The 17,815-nt window shown below is 36.6% G+C and overlaps 2 protein-coding genes across 8 annotated transcripts in view; both read left to right on the top strand.

The window, feature by feature from the left end:
* Ppp1r42 (protein phosphatase 1 regulatory subunit 42) overlaps positions 1 to 3,778 on the top strand; it is a 49,410-nt gene extending 45,632 nt beyond the window's left edge. For all 7 annotated transcript variants that reach the window (XM_078017120.1, XM_040294007.2, XM_078017119.1 and 4 more), the window contains one exon: positions 3,669 to 3,778. In XM_078017120.1, the coding sequence (XP_077873246.1) occupies positions 3,669 to 3,714 (46 nt within the window). In that variant the 3' untranslated portion in view covers positions 3,715 to 3,778. The remainder of the gene's footprint in view (positions 1 to 3,668) is intronic.
* A 383-nt stretch (positions 3,779 to 4,161) lies between these two features.
* Positions 4,162 to 13,168, top strand: Tcf24 (transcription factor 24). Its single transcript, XM_021724934.3, has 3 exons — positions 4,162 to 5,450; positions 6,001 to 6,394; positions 11,775 to 13,168. The coding sequence occupies exons 2-3, from the start codon at positions 6,026 to 6,028 to the stop codon at positions 11,886 to 11,888; spliced, it is 483 nt and encodes a 160-aa protein (XP_021580609.1). The 5' UTR covers positions 4,162 to 5,450; positions 6,001 to 6,025; the 3' UTR covers positions 11,889 to 13,168.
* The last annotated feature ends 4,647 nt before the right edge of the window (positions 13,169 to 17,815 follow it).

Genomic DNA, 17,815 nt, shown 5'->3' with positions numbered 1-17,815 from the left:
TCACAGTAAATACTTCTGACAGATGTTTCCTCTCAAACATACTAGGAGGTGCTTGAGCCTTAGTAATTTAAAAATAGACATTAAATATACTCATATATTTAAGATTCATTGAGAATACTGTACAGCACTGTATAATGAAAAAAGAAAATTGTTTCTTGATTACTTAACTATCTCTCAAGCCCAAGCAATCTCAATAGTTAATCAGTCTTTTTTTGTGTCAAAATAAGTTTCTAGCTCGGTTTGGAACTCTCTTGATTAGATACCATTAAGAAATATCAATCCTTGGGACCTATAATTCACAGGTTTCTTTGAATTAAAAAGTTAACTTGAGTAGTTTCTCTAAATTAAAAAGTTAGGTTTCTTTGAATTAGGTTTCTTTGATTTAAAAGGTGAACTGCAGTTGAGGCTCAGTGGTAGAGCACGTGCCTAGCACACATGAGACACTGGGTTCAATCCTCAGCACCACACAGAAAAATAAATAAATAAATAGTTATCCAAATTTTTTTTAAAAAGGTTAACTATAATAGTTAAAATAACTTGCCTTTGCCAATGTTATGTTTGAACAGTTGTAAAAACAATTCAGTGTGCTTTCAAAAAGAATTTGTAAAACTTAGTTAATATTTATAGTCAAAAAACTCTAGAATGTTCTTATATAAAACTCACTTGCAAAGTTCAAAATGCCTTTAATTTTACTTTGTTAAATTGTTAAACCTAACCTCAGGCTATTTAATTTTATATACAAATAAGGTTAACATTTGGGGCTGGGGCTGGGGCTCAGTGGTAGAGTACTCACCTGGCACGTGTGAGTCACTGGGTTCCATCCTCAGCACCACATAAAAATAAAATAAAGGTATTGTGTCCACCTATAACTAAAAAAATAAGGTTAACATTTTGATTTTCAGTTCTCAAAAACTCTTTCAAAATTAGGATACCTACTTCCCTCCAAAAAAAGCAATAGTGGTAAGAAACAATTTTTTTAAAAAAATTTGAACAAACTAAATTAGTTTTTGTGACTTTTAGTCTCAATTCTGTCAATGGCATACTATGTGAACAGGAGTGTATGAGACCTAATTAAAAAGAATTGTATTAGCTATTTTCCATTTTAACATGCCTGTATTTTGAAAGCTGAATCTTAATTATCCAAACAAATTTTTAAACACTGGAGCCCTTTGAGAAAGGACTACAATCAACCCCATTTTACAGATGAGAAAATGGGACTTAAAGAAGCACATTCAAAGGAATCTAGATCACTGACTCTCAAATAGCTAAGCTCTGAGCTTCTCCATTAAGGGGTCTTACACATGTTCTCAGGGACAGATAGGCACAGTAAATAAGAAAAGCAGTTGAGGAGGTGACTAAGATGAATTGTAGAGCACATGTCCAACAAAGACAGTTACAGCTATTCAGCTCTAGAACAGTATAGGCAGGCAGACATGGCCGAACTTGAGAAATCAGACTAGCTAGCTGGCAAACAAAATATCGAGGTTGTGAGATCATCTGATTTCAAAATATTGGCTTAATTTTAAAAATTCATTTATTTATATGTGGTGCTGAGGAACCTAGTGCCAGGCAAGCGCTGTACCACTGAGCCACAACCCCAGTCCCTAACTCAATTTTTTTCTTAAAAATTTATGTACTAGAAAAAAAAAACTAGTAGTACTGGCTAAGAAAGGAATTCTCATTTACTACTGATGGGAATGCAAAAATAAGATGGTCACTTTGTATAACAATTTGATGAAGTTCCACCTCTAGGTATTTTCCCAAGTGAAATAAAAAATTATACTTAAAAAACCTGTACCTTAATGTTTATAATGGTTTATTTGTAATCAAACTGAAAACATCCAAACGGTGTCTCAGCTGAGGAATGGATAAACAATCTGTGATACATCTTTACAATAGAATACCACTCAGCAATGAAAAGGAATGAACGATTGATATATTCAAAACCATGGATGGGTCTCAAAAGCATAATGCTAAGTGAAAGAAGCTAGACTCAAAAGGCTCCAATACTGTATGCTTCTATTTGTTTTATGGCAAAGGCAAAAATCATAGAGACAGAAAACAGATCAATAGTTTCCAGGAACTGAGGGTTGGTAAAGGATTGACTTTATATATAGAGTCAGGGAATTTGAAGGAAGGATGATAAAAATGTTCTGCATCTTTATTGTGGTGGTGATGATAAGACTGCATATGTTTATCAAAACTTGAACTATACACTCAAACAGATAAATTGAACAAACTATGAGGGAAATAGCTGAAAGGCAAAGGAAAGTACCATTAATGTAATTGTTCTATATACATGTAAAATATTTATATCTTGTGTTTTACATAAATGTTTTATAAAACCTTTTTATTCACTGATGTGTAATATTTGCATTATAAAGGTAATCTTATCAAGTTAACAGTGCAACTTGACATATTTAGGAAAAAAAGACAATTCTAAGACCTATACTACAATCAGAGAAATAAAAATCTGTAGTACTCTTTTTGGAAGACTATACAATTAAGAACTGCAAGGAAAGATATTCTATGAAAATAGGAATTGGATTGGAATCAAATTATTTAAATTATGTATTTTATTGAAATAATAGATGCAAAAAACATTTGGCATATTTATAAAATATTCTATAAATACTAAATAGAAGAGCACAGTGAGGGCTGGGCCTGGGGCTCAGCAGTAGCACACTCATCTCACATGTGTGAGGCCCTGGGTTGGATCCTCAGCACCACATAAATAAAATAAAGGTATTGTGTCCACCTACACATCAATCTGCTTGGTTTGGACTGTGTTTCAACCACTTTCTAGCTATGTGGCCTTGGACAAGTTACCTAAACCTGCTGACCTTCTATTTTCCCAGTTGGAAAAAGGGAAATTTTGTAAAGACTAAATGAGAAAATACCTCTAAAGCACTTAGCACATATAGTGCTAGATACGAGGCACCTCTTACTAATTATGTAATAAAAGAAATTCCAGGCTTCTCATAATTTGAATTTAATTAAAAATATGGGTTTCCTGGGGCTGGGGCTGGGACTCAGTGGTAGAGCACTTGCCTAGCATGCTGAGGCACTGGGTTTGATCCTCAGCACCACATAAAATTAAATAAAATAAAGGCAAGCTATCTGTCTACAACTACAAAAAAAATTTTCTTCAAAAAATATATGGGTTTCCTTCAGAAATTAGAAATACTTAGATTCATCCAAGAGGCTGATTAGAATGGCAGAAGTTTGAATAAGCAAGTTGGTCTTGTTATCATCAGTCCTTTCTTTCTCCACCTGTTGAGCAACATAGCCATGTCACTGCCTAGCCATGTTGGCAGTGAAGAGCCTTGTCCTTCCTCCACATCATCATACATAAGCAGACGATACTAACAGGCTGGGCCAAGAGTGCAAAATTTAAGGAGCTCCAGGCACCTCACTTGCCTCCCCTTAGCCTGGGTCAACCTTCCCTCCAATATTCTAATTTCCATAACTCTCCCTACTCAGATTTTTCACATTTTTCCAAAGCAGGAAAATATGTGTTTCTGCTTCATTTTAAACTCTCCTTGAAAAGATTAAAACTTTGGTGACTAATTATTAGCCTCTACTATCATTGTATCCTGGATTCTGTTTGTGGGTTTTTAAAAAATACTTTTAAACTAAACACTTTTTTTTTCTCTTTATACATACAGGAATCTCTCTTTGAAGGAATCTGAAACCTTGCTAACAAAAAAATGATGTGCATGAATCTCATCTTCTCTATAATCCAAAAGTAAAAGAAAATTTGCTGAAAACAAGTAAATTCAGCTTCAAATGATCTTATTTTTTTAACTTCATAAAACTTGGCAACATTTTTTGAGTTTTTAGCTTTAAGGTATCTTAGTATATAAGAGTTCTTTAATTTCTTGCTTGATTTGCTTCTTTATAGAATCTCAAATTTTGCTTTCCACGAGTGAGAGTTCAAAGATCTATTTGCCTTATTACTCATTACATACAATTTACTGGGGAAATAAAGATGAGCTTTCCTATTCAATAGAGGGCCTTTTTGAATCAATGGAATTTGGGTGTGCCTCTTTCTAAAGTGTGAATCTAATTACAGTTATTGAATGAGAACAAATTTTAGAAATCCAAAGATCCTTCTGATTTACAAATATACTTAATGTTTGGACTGGTACATCCGAATATAACAAATACCACCATTACTATCTACAGCTTGGTAATTTCACTTTGGAAAGTTAGAAAGCTACTGGAAAGCATACAAAAACATATTATATACAAGAGCAGTTTCTTTGATGACACTTTAAATTTGATATTATTTAGTTACCCCCAAAGAAAAGAATGTTCCAATTGTAGATATTGTTTCTAATATGTCCTAATTACGTTGCTAGAAAGTATTGTGTGTCCACTCAGACTTCACCCGGGAAAACAACGGGTGCAGGACGCACGGCAGCTTTATGGTATCTCATAGTATATAAGAGTTCTTTAATTTCATGTTTGATTTGCTTCAAGGAAATCGGAGGGTTGGGAGAGTCAGAGCGGAATGCTCTGTCGGAATCGGCTTGGGTCCAGCGCCGGTTTATAAAGGAGCTTTGGATCGGGGTTTCTCCTTGCACTGCTGCAAACCACACTCTGTTTGGGGGCACAGGTGCAAAGCCAGTAAAGAATTGTATGTCTGAGAAATTAAAATAAAAAAGCTGTTGTCCCGAGGGATGACAGAATCGCAGGCTAGGGTCTGCATGCCTGGGGAGAGTTCCTAAAACATAACAACGGGAACATTCGAGGTCTTATGCAAGGTGCAGTTTTGTCTCACAGCGCCTACCTAACCTGGTCACGGAGTACTGAAGTGGGGGGACTACTACTATGCGTAATGAAGACAGCATGAAATATTTACCTTGTGGTAGGATAAAAAAAAAAAAAAAGCTAATGCATAGACGTGGCACACTCGACATTTCTCACAGAAAGTTGTCTCGTGCAACCAAACGGCGTTCCCTGCGCGGGCCTGGAAAGGGGCCTGGAATCCGACTGGGGCCAGGTGGAAGGACAGCGGCGAGGTTAGACCCTTTCCCACCCTAGGAACACCCCCAGCGCTGGACGCTGCAGCCCCCGCGCCCCGCCTCTGGGAAAGCAGGGCGCAGCTCAGGAGCTGAGTGGCGGACGCCCCACCCCCTGGCCCGCCCTGCCGGGCGGTTTGATTAATGAGTCTCCCTCCGCCAAGGTTCCTCGAGGCGTCAGCCCTTAGAGTTACCCCCGCATGGGCGCAGGCCTCCGCCCGACGTGGTGTCGCGGTGGAGGTACTACTCATGGCCTCGGGGATCCCTACATAAAAGGCGTGACCAGAAGAAGCTGAAAGCAGCCTTTGGCTTTGGCTGGACAACGATGGAGTAATCCACGCGGCCCTGTCTACGCAGACCCGGCTTGACGTCCCCGTCCCCTTGCACAGCAGATCCAAGACCCGCAAGGCGGCTCCAGGAAAGGTGAGGTTTCCGGTCCCTCTAGCTCCGCACCGTTCGCAACTTTATAGCGGTGTCCGGTGCCTTAGTCCAGGGTGAGGCCAGGGGTCCCCGTTTCTCAGGCGGAAATTTCCCAAGGGCGCAAATGACCCGAGGGCGGCCGGTGTGCCACCTCGCGTGGTTTCTCGCCTAGCGGGCGAAAATGATTCGCAACACTTCCCGGGGCTGGCCGAATCACTGCTGGAGCACTAAGTGCCGAAACGGAGCTGTGCTTCCCAGATCTTCCTTCCCTGGTAGAGTTGCCCTTGAGCTTAATTTGTCCTGGAAAAAGCAAAGCCCACACCAAAAAGGCAAAACCCCTCTTCGTACTTTTACGAAGCTCAGAAACTTTGAGGTTCCACCGTTCTGCCCAGGCGCTGGAAGGCAGAACATACCACTTCCAAAGAGCTCACCTCTGAGAAATCCTTAACCACGTCGAGCGGCCGGGCGGGCGCGCGGCGTCAGCTAGAGGGTTGCACCCCTCAGGTTAAACCCAACCGCGCCCGGTCCTCACTGCGCTTTCGGTCCTTTGCAGCGCGCGCTAGGCACAGGAATCCACCATGGACCGCGGCCGCTCGGTGAACAGCCCAGAGAGCGCCAGTGCTGAGCCGATGCCTCCGGCCACTGTCACCCACGACACAAGCCCAGGGCGGATTGGGATCGGAGCGCGCTCTGGAGGCGGCCGGCCGGCCGCGGCGAACGCAGCGCGGGAGCGCAGTCGCGTGCAAACCCTGAGGCACGCCTTCCTGGAGCTCCAGCGCACGCTGCCGTCGGTACCACCTGATACAAAGCTGTCCAAGCTGGACGTGCTGCTGCTGGCCACCACTTACATCGCGCACCTTACCCGAAGTCTGCAGGACGATGCCGAGGCTGCGGCAGATCCAGGTCTGGGAGCTTTGAGTGGCGATGGCTACCTGCACCCAGTCAAGGTAGGCGGGAGGGCACACTGCGGGGCTGGGACTGGGAGGGGGATACCTTGAATCTGCCTTTTCACCGCCTGGGCAGATGCCACCGAGCTCTAGTTCCTCCTCGTGGGTGAGGAGACATCGGCCCGAAAGGGCACCGACATCAAGAACCCACTGCAAGAAGCTGCTGAATGAGTTCCGTGGCTTAAGACTGGAGTCTGTCATGCCCTTTTATAGGTTGGCAGTTTAAGGATTTTTGCACTTTTCAGGGTGAGAAAGTTTGGGTTATTTTAATTTCATTGTATTTTTGATGGGAAATTTGAAAGATATCACGAATGAAGTGGAGTTATACAATTAATTATCTTTCTTTAAGTAATCCTAGGAAAACGTTTGAAATTGTTCGGTAACACCAAGAACAAATGAGACGGTTCTATATCTCCATGAAACAAATTTTCAGTCTGTTTAAATAAAGGTCAAAACCATAGACTAGACAGCTAGTAAGAATGTTAGAAAAGTATAATGTTTTATGTAATTTTCATGATAGATTGGCATGTACATTGAGCGAATTGAATAAATATTATATTCAAAGTTTGTAATGTACAAAACTAGCCAAGACAATCCATTTTGCATAATTTGTTTACATATAGGTAGAATGATCACAGATGTCATTTAATATGATATATAGGACTAAAATTCATAATTTATATTGCATAATCTGTATCATCCATTTCCCTTAGATTTGTTTTGAAACCTTTCATTAATTCAACTTCCTACTCGAAATGCATAATCTTTTCTATATTTGCTAACCCTAAATTTTCAAATTTTTGTTTCTTCCATTCTGAAGTATTTTATAACATACACACGCAAATATAAAATTAGGACTTAGGTTTAAGTATGTCATTGTTCAATAAATTAGTGAATAATCATTATTGAAATATGGTAAGGGCTGGGGCTGTAGTTCAGTAGTAGAGTGCTTGCATGGCAGGTGTGAGCACTGAGTTTAATCCTCAGCATCACATAAAAGTAAATAAAATAAAGGAATGCCGCCCATCTACAACTACAAAATTAAAAAAAAAAATTTTAAATATGGTAAAGCGGGCTGGGTTGTAGCTCAGTGGTAGAGCGCTTGACCAGCACTTGTGAGACACTGGGTTCCATCCTAAGCACCACATAAAAATAAAATAAAGATATTGTGTCCAACTACAACTAAAAAATATTTTAAAAATATATATGTATAAAATATCATTATTTATAATTAGGATAGACCCCCCCCCATCCCATTCCTGAGTTTTATAACATGATCTCTGTTAAAGTCATTCATTCTGATTAAGGGGATTTATATTACTTTGTGTATTAGATTGCTATTCATATATACCACTAATGTAGATTTCTTTTGACTTGACATTTGCTGTTTACTCTAAAATTAACATTAAGTATATTCTAACCTAAAGTATATGTTAAATTTCTCCTTTGTGGGAGCTATGATTCAGAATGAGAAATCAAGTTTTTCACCTTAGTTTTACGGAGTGAGTTTTTTTAATGAATAATGTTAGAAGCATTAATGTTAGATTGTAACAGTAAGCATAACAAACTTTTTTATACTTAATTCATGTATCAAATATTTTTGTAGTCATATAACTGTTTTATGAAATTAAATCTCATTTGTTCTCTGAATTATTTTGACCGTTAATAGACAATTCTAAACATTATGATAGAAGATCAAATATTCTCTCTTAGAAGTGAAATTGAGGGCTGGGGTTGTAGCTCATTGGTAGAGTGCTCACCTTCCATGTGGAAGGCACTGGGTTTGATCCTCAGCACCACATAAAAATAAAATAATGGTATTGTGTCTATCTACAACTAAAAAAAATATTTTTTAAAGTGAAATTGATGTGTAACAAGTAACAATATATTTTAAAATCAAACATTTGAGTTTCTGCTATGAGTAAAGTAGTGTTTTGGGGATAGTAAATACCATTATGAGTAAGACTCAGTCCTTGACCTAATTGAACATATTATAGAAATGAAAATAAAAATGCAAATAACAGTATAATGCTGTTAGGGAAAATGTTATAACCATGTGCTGAGGAGGTTCAAAGATTTTATATATGCAATTGAAACCATCTGTTATTTTACAAAAGTACCAAAATGTTTAAATAAGAAGTCTATCTTTACCGTGAAAGGAATAAAAATATTATGATCTTTTTTAATTAACTAAAGATTCATTGTAAACTATTATAGGCCTTAGTTGGTATTCGAAAATGATTTTATGTTTCTACCTTAGAAGAAAATGATTTTATGTTTCTACCTTAGAATAGTGTTACTAAGTTCTACTCTGATAACAAAAGATCTTTTAACAAATACTTCGATGCTGTGATTTTGAAACATCAATCCTTATTACCAATATTATTAGCATGAAAGAGCTGTTGGGGACCTACATGAAAATATCTGAAACGAGGGATCAGAGGTATAGCTCAGTGGTAGAGCTCATACTTATCATTCTTACCATCTCCAGTAGGCAAAAAACAAAACAAAAACTCAAATGAAACTGGAGTTTTAAGAAAGTAGGCTTAAGTTCCTGGGGCCTATGCCCCTATTTATCTTTTTGTACCATAAGCATTTTGGATCAGTAACAATTTGGCCCAAAGAGCAGTAGTTTTCCAGGAGAACAGGAATGTATTTTTAGACCTTTACTTTGGGAGAAAAGCACAGATGACTTTATTAATTGCCATACCCCTTGAGAATCATTGTCCATAAGAAAATAGAGTTCACAGGGGCTGAGGTTGTGGCTCAGTGGTAGAGCACTCGCCTAGCACGTGCGAGGCTCTGGGTTCGATCCTCAGCACCACATAAAAATGAATAAATAAAATAAAGGTATATGTCAACTACAACTAAAAAATAAGTATTAAAAAAAAGAAAGTAGAGTTCAGGATTATGTTACTCTATGTGGTGCGAGAATAAATTATTGAAAATGTAATATAAGTTAGTCAGCTGGCTTTTTTGGCATCTTGTTGACATGTAACCCAACTAATGTTTACATTTTAATTTCTGACTCTTTAAATCTATTTCTGTGTCCAGGCACACCTGTAATGCCAGTGGCTCAGGAGGCTGAGGCAGGAGGATCACAAGTTCAAGGCCAGTCTCAGTAACTAAGCGGGGCCCTAAGCAACTTAGTGAGACCCTGTCTCAACACAAAAATATGAAAAATAGGCTGAGGATGTTGGCTCAGTGGTTAAGTATCCCTGAATTCAATCCCCATTACCTACTCCACAAAAGAACTATTTCTCAGCCTATATTAAGTTGAATAAGATCTTTATTTACAAACTTTGAAAATCAAGGACACAAAATTCTTAAATTTGAAAACTTTATTATGTAATAAATACATAGAAATGAGGCAAAAATCCACATACACATTTTATGTTTGCTTCATTCATTACTTACATCCCAGAAAGGATATAAGGAATAGACTCTTTGATTGATTCTATGCTTAGTTGAATGATTTAGAGCAACTCTAACATAGTGGACACTGGGTAGCACCTGAGAACCAGAGGGGAGCATTCAGTAATATTTCTGTCTTTTTTGATCTTAGATGTATTTAATTCACATAATTCTCAAATTACATTTGAAACATGAACATGAATTTTTTATTCTTATGAAAATCAAACAGGGGTCTGGTACATAATATTGCCAAAAATCCTGTACTTGAAATTGATGATTTCTGCCCTACCTTATTCATTACATGTATTAGTCTGCCCAGGTGACCATAACAAAATACAACAGACTGGATGTCCTAAGCAACAGAAATTTATATTCTCAAAGTCTGAAGGCTTACAAGTCCAGATCAAGGTGTGGCAGGGGTCAGTTCCTGTTGAGGGTGCTCCTCCTGGCTTGCAGATGGCCCACTTTTCTCTGTGTTGTCACATGGCCTCTCCTTGCTAATGTATGCACACCAAAGAAAGGAGGTCATGGACAAACACAGACACACAGAACAGACTTTTTCTTCAAAGGCCACTAGTCCTTTATGATCTAAACTAACTCTGATTACCTTCCAGTTAATCACCTTGGAGTTTAAGGCTTCAAGTTATGTTTTTTGTCCCTAACACCAAGCACTGGGGTCTTAAGCATAATGTCGGACTTAAATCTGATCTAACAAGGCCAAACCTTGACATATCAGATGAGCCTCAGGCCATTTCATAAAACAATTTGGTTTGGCAGTCTGGCAGGAATCCTAAGGACAGGACTAGTGACAATGATGCACCCAGAATATATATGAATGTACTTGTGTGATTTTTTTAAAAAAATATGAAATGAATTTGGAAAAATAAGTATCACAATGTCAATCTTATTTCTGTATCAAACATACCACACAAGGTTATTTTTAGGAAGACTAAGTAGGGGTAGACTCTTTTAAATTCCAAGTCATACAAATTTTAAATATTATTTGTATTTAAAATCTAGATTGCTCAGATGGATGTGGTGGTACATACCTGTAATCTGAATTATTCTGGAGTTTCATGGGTTCAAGGCTGGCCTGGGCAACAGTGAGACTGAGCTACAAGGAACAAATTCATCTGGAGACATTAATATAGATGTTTGTTGGATGCCACAGAACAACAGAATGGAGCTTTCCAGATAATATCACATGCCCAGTTATTTTTCTTTTATTTTTATTAAAATTTTAAAAGTGAAACGTAAAAATCATATATATATGTATATATATTATGTGTATATGTATGTGTGTGTGTGTGTGTGTGTGTGTGTGTATATATATATATATATATGTTTAAGTCAGGGCAAGCATATCTCTTCAAACATTTGTCATTTTTTTATTCAGTGAAAACATTCAGGAATTCTTTCTTCTGGCTCTTTTGAAATATAAAACACATTACCTGTAGCCATCCTGCTGTGCGGTAAAACACCAGAACTTAGAAATTTGGAATGCTTCACAAATTTGCATGTCTCCTTGCTCAGGGGCTACTTTAAGTTTTTATCATTCCTGTTTTACTATATTTAGAATGTAATTGGGTTCTCAATCTATATTTAGAATGTAATTGGGTTCTCAATCTTTAGAGCTAAGTTTTGCATGTGATTTTTTTTTTTGGACTTAGTTTATAAATCTGAGGATAGACAGATTTTTCTGTACTTAACTATATATTCACTCTTTTCTTGTACACATATGCACATAGTTTTACGGTTATAGTCAAAGTCTGGATATATTCTTACTTGCATTGTTAACATTAATAAACATTTCTCTCATATTCTATTAGACTTCATAATTATAATTGTTACTGGCTGTATAATATTGCATTTGCTCTGGGGTATTTGGAATTTTTAATACTGCAAATACGTTATATATGTCCCAGATACTAACTTTTGGAATCTTATTTAAATATTCTCTTTTCAGAAATGGCCCATGCGATCAAGATTATACATTGGTGCTACTGGTCAGTTTCTGAAGCATTCGGTCCCTGGAGAAAAAGCAAATCATAGCAACACTCCAACAGACTCACAGCCGTAGGGACTCTCATGGTGGTAGCTGGTAGAAGTGGTGTCTATTGTTTTTAAATACTATGAAAGAATTATAATTTATTACATCAAACATAAAAAACATCATTTCTGAAAGTTTACATTGGAGCCCATAGTTTGATGTCCAGATTTATCTGTCTAAAGGTAGAATGAGGTAATCAATCTTATATAAAACATACTGCTTATCTATTCATTGTGAGAGTGATGGCTATATAGTACAAGAGAAACTATTAGGAAAATACACACAAAAAGAAACAATTATGTATATATCCAAAGAAGGCACACATTTTCTGTAGTATATCTATTGTAAATGTAAAAGCCAATATCTATCAGTATAGTCTTTGTAGCTTAAAAAAAAATCTGTGTTTGTGATATGTCAGTATTCTATCTTTGTGAAGACCAAGAATGCATTTCAACTCTCAGATTCAAGACCATTTATTTAGTTTGGCTTTATATATGTGTAAAGTCTGTTGCAGTAGCTTCTATCACTAGTGATTTTCCCTGTTAGAAGATTTGTTTGGAGTATCAGAAATAATTTGCTCTATAGGAAATGCCCACCTTTCAAAAGGGTTAGTCAGTATTTGGACATGACTTACATGTTTCCAGATTGTGAAAGGCACTAGGAATACAGGCAGCCAGTATGAAAAAGAGTCCCGGTGTCACTGGGCAGCAGCTATCGTCACACTTTCTCCTGGTCACACCATATCACTGCTTCTTTCAGGTTCTGAGCTAGGTGAGCAAGTTCAGCTGTAGCCATTTTGGAGACAGTGGCCTTTTCAGGCCTTGTAGAGCCATCAGTGAATCCCCCTGACCTTCCTCAGCCAGTGGTGGAGTCAGGTCCCTTCTCCCATCCAAGTACTAGCTGGGCTCTACCCTGCTTAGCTTCAGAGATCAGAAGAGATCAGGCTGTTCAGGGTGGTATGGCCATAGATGTCAGATCCCTTCTCACATCAGCTCTTCATAATCTACCTTCATAATCATAATTTGGCCATTACAAAATGGGGAAAATCCTGTCTGATTTGGGAATTCTGGCACTGATGTGTATCTTAGGGGGATCTAAGGATACAGTGAGTGTCCTGAGTTAAATTCAGGCTGGAGCAGACCCCTCCTGAATCTGCCCTAATATGAACCTGTAGCAGTAGGCCTCCTGCTGCACTGTACGTCCTGAAGTGCTCAGAGAACAATGGATCTGACTGATCCCACTAGTGGCTTTAGTTTGCAATAGGAACCTCCTGAAATTTGTGTTAAATAAAGGAGCTTTGCCTCTGACAACGTTGTTTTTTCTTCTTGTCCAGTTATTGTTTTAATGCCAAAGAAGTGTCATTTTGGTCATAGATTTTTATAACATTTTATTAAGTCTTTAAATATGCTAATATTTAAAATATTTTAGTAAGTGGGAAATTCTCAGAAGGGAAGCTGCATGTGGTCTGAGCCATGAGTAGAGATGTTTGTCAGGGAACACACTGAGCTTGGAACAATGGAGTATAGCAGAAACACTGGGAAAGAATCAACATTGGTCCTCTCTTTGCTGACTTAGATTCCCTTTTATCACTTCTTGATTTTCTCCTCAGTCTTTACTCTTCCCTTTTCCAACTGTGAAATTCATAATACATTTCTCATAACCTAGTTTTAAACTTGCTGAATTTGATCCAAAGTTATCAAACAGATAGCAAAAATAATGAACTTGGTTGAATTACTATAACACTCGTCCCACCATTTTATTTTCACCTCAGTTTTCTTCCAGCTTTTGGCAGTGAAATGAAGTAAAACATCATTTGAAGGCAAGAACTATCAGTTGATTCAGTACAGCATGACCAGGTTTTGGCTTATATCCAATAGTTTGTAACTTTTTATTATTTTAATGTGAATTATCTTCCTTAAAATGTGACCAATAATAAAATCTTTCTACATATTGATATGTAACACAAATGTTTGTATATTTAAATATTTGTGATATGTTTACCTATTCATCTAACATTAAAAAGAAATAAAAAATAAAATAAGATTTGGATTCAGCATTTATCATTTTATTGCCATGGGAGGTGCTTAACAGTTTTTCATCTTAAGGAATGCAATGAAAACTTTTTTTAAAGTTACCTTAAACAGGCCTGTAAACACTAAATTTGATAGTAAGAATTTCAGAAAAATCATTTTTTTCACTAATAATTCTAATCAGTTAGACTACAGTTTTTATTTAATTGGAAAAAACTGATATTATTGGACTTTTCTAAATCATATTATTATATAGTATAGAGCCTTTTCCCTTTGATGGTATTTTTATTTCTACTTGTCCAGTTATAAATGACCAAGAAATGTTATTTCTCTCATATGTTTTCATTACATTTTATGACATTACTAAATATGTTAACAGCATTTTTAATATTTATTTATAGTTGTACCTGGACACAATACCTTTATTTATTTATTTATTTATTTATTTAATGTGGTGCTGAGGATCGAACCCAGGGCCTTGCACATGCGTGGCGATTGCTCTACCGCTGAGCCACAATCCCAGCTCCCACCCACCCCCAACCCCCAATGACTTTTAATAGGTTGGAAAATCTTAGAGGAGAAGTTGCAAATTTTCATCCAAAGATCCGAAGGAGCATGCTCTTTTAATTAATGATGCACAGTCAGGATAAGGAGTATTATTAAAATAAAAGGAAGCACTAATTTGAAAAATAGTCTGTTTATTTTGCATCTATCTCTTGGAATAATTAACAAACATTGATGGTACATTTGAAAAATAAATTTTTTCTTTTTTTCTTCTGGTACTAAGGATTGAACCCAGGGGCACTCTACCACTGAGCTACATCCCCAACCCTTTTTATATTTTAACTTTGAGACAGGGCCTTGCTAAATTTCTGAGGCTGGCCTCAAACTTTCTATTCTCCTGTCTCAGCATCCCAAATGGCTGGGATTACAGGTGTGCAGCGCTACACCCAGCTGAAGATCTTTCTAGAGTATAGATACTTACCTAGGTTCTTCACCATGTTGTCCTTAATAGATTATATACTAGAACTAGGGAGAGGATATATTTGGATCACAGTATTTATAACCCTGTAATCTGCTGGGGAAATCCTCAGTTAAATTTCTTTCAGTTCATTTGGCTTTCCTAGTGATATAACACAGTTACATTTATTTTAAATAATTATAATAATAATTTGGGGGGCTTGGGAAATGCTTTTTTAAAGGCAAAACCAGTTCTGACTAAAATATTTTTTTTTCTGACTATAAAAATATAGTGCCATCTAGTTTATTATTCATCGATTATATATTAATAAAAGTACATTTAAAAGCATATATTCACTTGTTTTAAATATAAACAACAAAAAGAAGTAAGGCAGAAAGTAAGAGTCCTGTTGTAGAGAGATCTGGAATAAAGTTGGGGATTATGTTTTCTATATCACTTGGTAATGAAGAGGGGCCTTGCATTTTTATAAGGCTTGTTTTTACTTTATTTTATTTTTAAATTTTTTATTTGTTTTCATTAGTTATACATTATAGTATCATACATTTATGCTCTTTGATATATCATACATAGATGGGATATAATTTCTCATTTTTCTCAGTGTACATGGTGCAGATTCATATTTGTCATGTAGTTACATATATAAATACATAATAATGATAAGGCTTGTTTTTAAACCAAATTATTATAGTCTGAAGAGTTGCAGATTACCTAAACAGTAACTTTCTTATGTTCTCGTGGAGACTTTATTTAAATGTAGAAGAAACTGCAAAAAGAAAATAAATGTTGATTGACCCTACTGAAATGTACTAATTATTTTAGCTGAAATTGCTTCTTTTTTTTTTTTTTAAGAGAGAGAGAGAGAGAGAGAGAGAGAATTTTATTTATTTTTTAGTTTTTTTCGGTGGACACAGCATCTTTGTTTGTATGTGGTGCTGAGGATCGAATCCGGGCCGCACGCATGCCAGGCGAGCGTGCTACCGCTTGAGCCACATCTCCAGCCCCTGAAATTGCTTCTTAGGTTGAATTATTTGGTAATTTCTCTTTCTCGCAAAGGGCCCCTCATTTTATATTCATGAAAGCAACTAGCCATTTATTTTCAATTAAAGAGAAAATGTTCAGGCTCTAGTATTTTTGTTTTGTTTTGTTTTTAGGAAATAGGAGAGATAATTATGTCTATATTTTCCGGCACATTATTTAATCTTTTTTTTCTTTTGGCCTCAGTATATCATAGTGTCATTCTGAAGAAATAATCAAATACAGACAAAATATCTCTGCAGTAGCCATACATGATTCACTCAGAAATGAACACATAAATTGTATTTTTCATTGTGATAAGACAGCTTACTTGTTGGCTCTATTGTATTGTTGCTCTTCTTAGCTGGCAGGGAGGAAAAAAATATAAATCAAACAGATTGCTTCTGATCTGTATTTACAAGGTATTTTGAGAAATGGTTTAATCTAAATGCTCTTTTCTAACTATGTTACCACAAATTATATATATTATATATATTTTTTGAAAAGCCATGAACTTTGATTTTTCTAACACTAGCAGATTCTGCCTTAATCTGGTGATAAATGTATGTTTTTTAAAAAAATCATTAGATGCTTTTCAGCAGTTTTCTAGATAACTTACAAGTAGTAGTATGCTGTTACTTTTTCTCCGAGGTGTACATTTTTAAAATTTTTTACTTTTTTCCTATTGTTCTTGTAACTTAAAAAATATCCACAAAGCTGAGGTTCCAAATTTTTAAAAAGAGTACTTGAGGGAAACATTATTATAAAATTGAACATCACAAAGAAATTAATATGTACTTTGTTACATAATGGTAGCTGGTCGTCATATATGTGACTGCTGTAATGAAAAATGAATGCCCCACAAATCCCACAGATTTGCTTCCTGTAGACTGTGAGCACAGCACAGATGGAACTGCAGCACAGTTGGAAATGAGGGACATTAATATTCTTGCCTAACTACATAAACCGGAGAAAGGTTTCCCTTCCTATGTTTACACAAGTCTTAGTTTCAATTCATAAGAGAAACCAGTTCAGTGAAACATACCCCAGTCACTCAAATGCTTTCATTATAAATTATACCGTAGCATTTAGCTGTCAGAAGCTTTTACATTATAAACTGGAGAATAATCTTAACTATTAGGCTTAAAGATTATGTCAGGAGTTATTTCCTGTGCTCATGGATGTTACTGAAGAAACATGCATTCCTGGCCCCTGAGGACCAAGAGGTATGTCCTATGAATGAACTTTAACTACTCCTTTCCATTTTTATGGCCACTGGAAAGTGGGAGCCGTTTCAAACAAAGTGTACTCTAAATAAAACTTGATTTTCAACATTTTCATTTTCAAAAAAATTCTGAAATCACCCAATTTAAAATTTTCTAAATATGTGTAATTATAAACCATCTTAGTAATTCTTTACACAGATGGGTCTATCATGCAGATAAAAATTTTTAAGTAAGTTGAATTTTAAAAGGAGGTGCTGGGGTTGTATGTAGCTCAGCAGAAGAGTGCTTGCCTAGCACAAATGAGGCACTGGGTTCAATCCTCAGCACCACATCAAGATAAATAAAATAAAGGTATTATGTCCATCTACAACTAAAAACTATTTTTTTTAAAAAAAGGCCCATGCAAGATTGTAGTTTGCAGCATATCAGCCCCCTTAGTACTGTGTACTCCTGTATCATAATCATCTTGAAATGTGGGCAATAGCCAAGTAACAACAGGTATGCAATGATGGAGAAAGAGTCAAGAGAAGGAAGAAATATGAGAAACTGTATTTAGATTCTCCTTTCAGAGACAGGTCTCTTCCTTCAGTGTCAGTCAGGCTACAGGTGTGATTATACTATAGAGGCACGAGGAAGAGATTGCCCTGAAAAAGCAGATCTGTCCTCAGGACCAGATCAGAACACGAATCTAAAACTGCTAACAGT

This window comes from Ictidomys tridecemlineatus, chromosome 7 (genome assembly GCF_052094955.1).
Source record: "Ictidomys tridecemlineatus isolate mIctTri1 chromosome 7, mIctTri1.hap1, whole genome shotgun sequence".
Taxonomy (NCBI): domain Eukaryota; kingdom Metazoa; phylum Chordata; class Mammalia; order Rodentia; family Sciuridae; genus Ictidomys; species Ictidomys tridecemlineatus.
The sequence above is the reverse complement of the archived record's forward strand: the minus strand, read 5'-3'. Positions and strand labels throughout refer to the sequence as shown.

Coding starts and splice junctions, on each gene's coding strand:
- Tcf24 (XM_021724934.3), top strand. CDS start 6,026: ATGGACCGCGGCCGCTCGGTGAACAGCCCAGAGAGCGCCAGTGCTGAG. Junction 6,395..11,774: donor GCTACCTGCACCCAGTCAAG/GTAGGCGGGAGG, acceptor TTCTCTTTTCAG/AAATGGCCCATGCGATCAAG.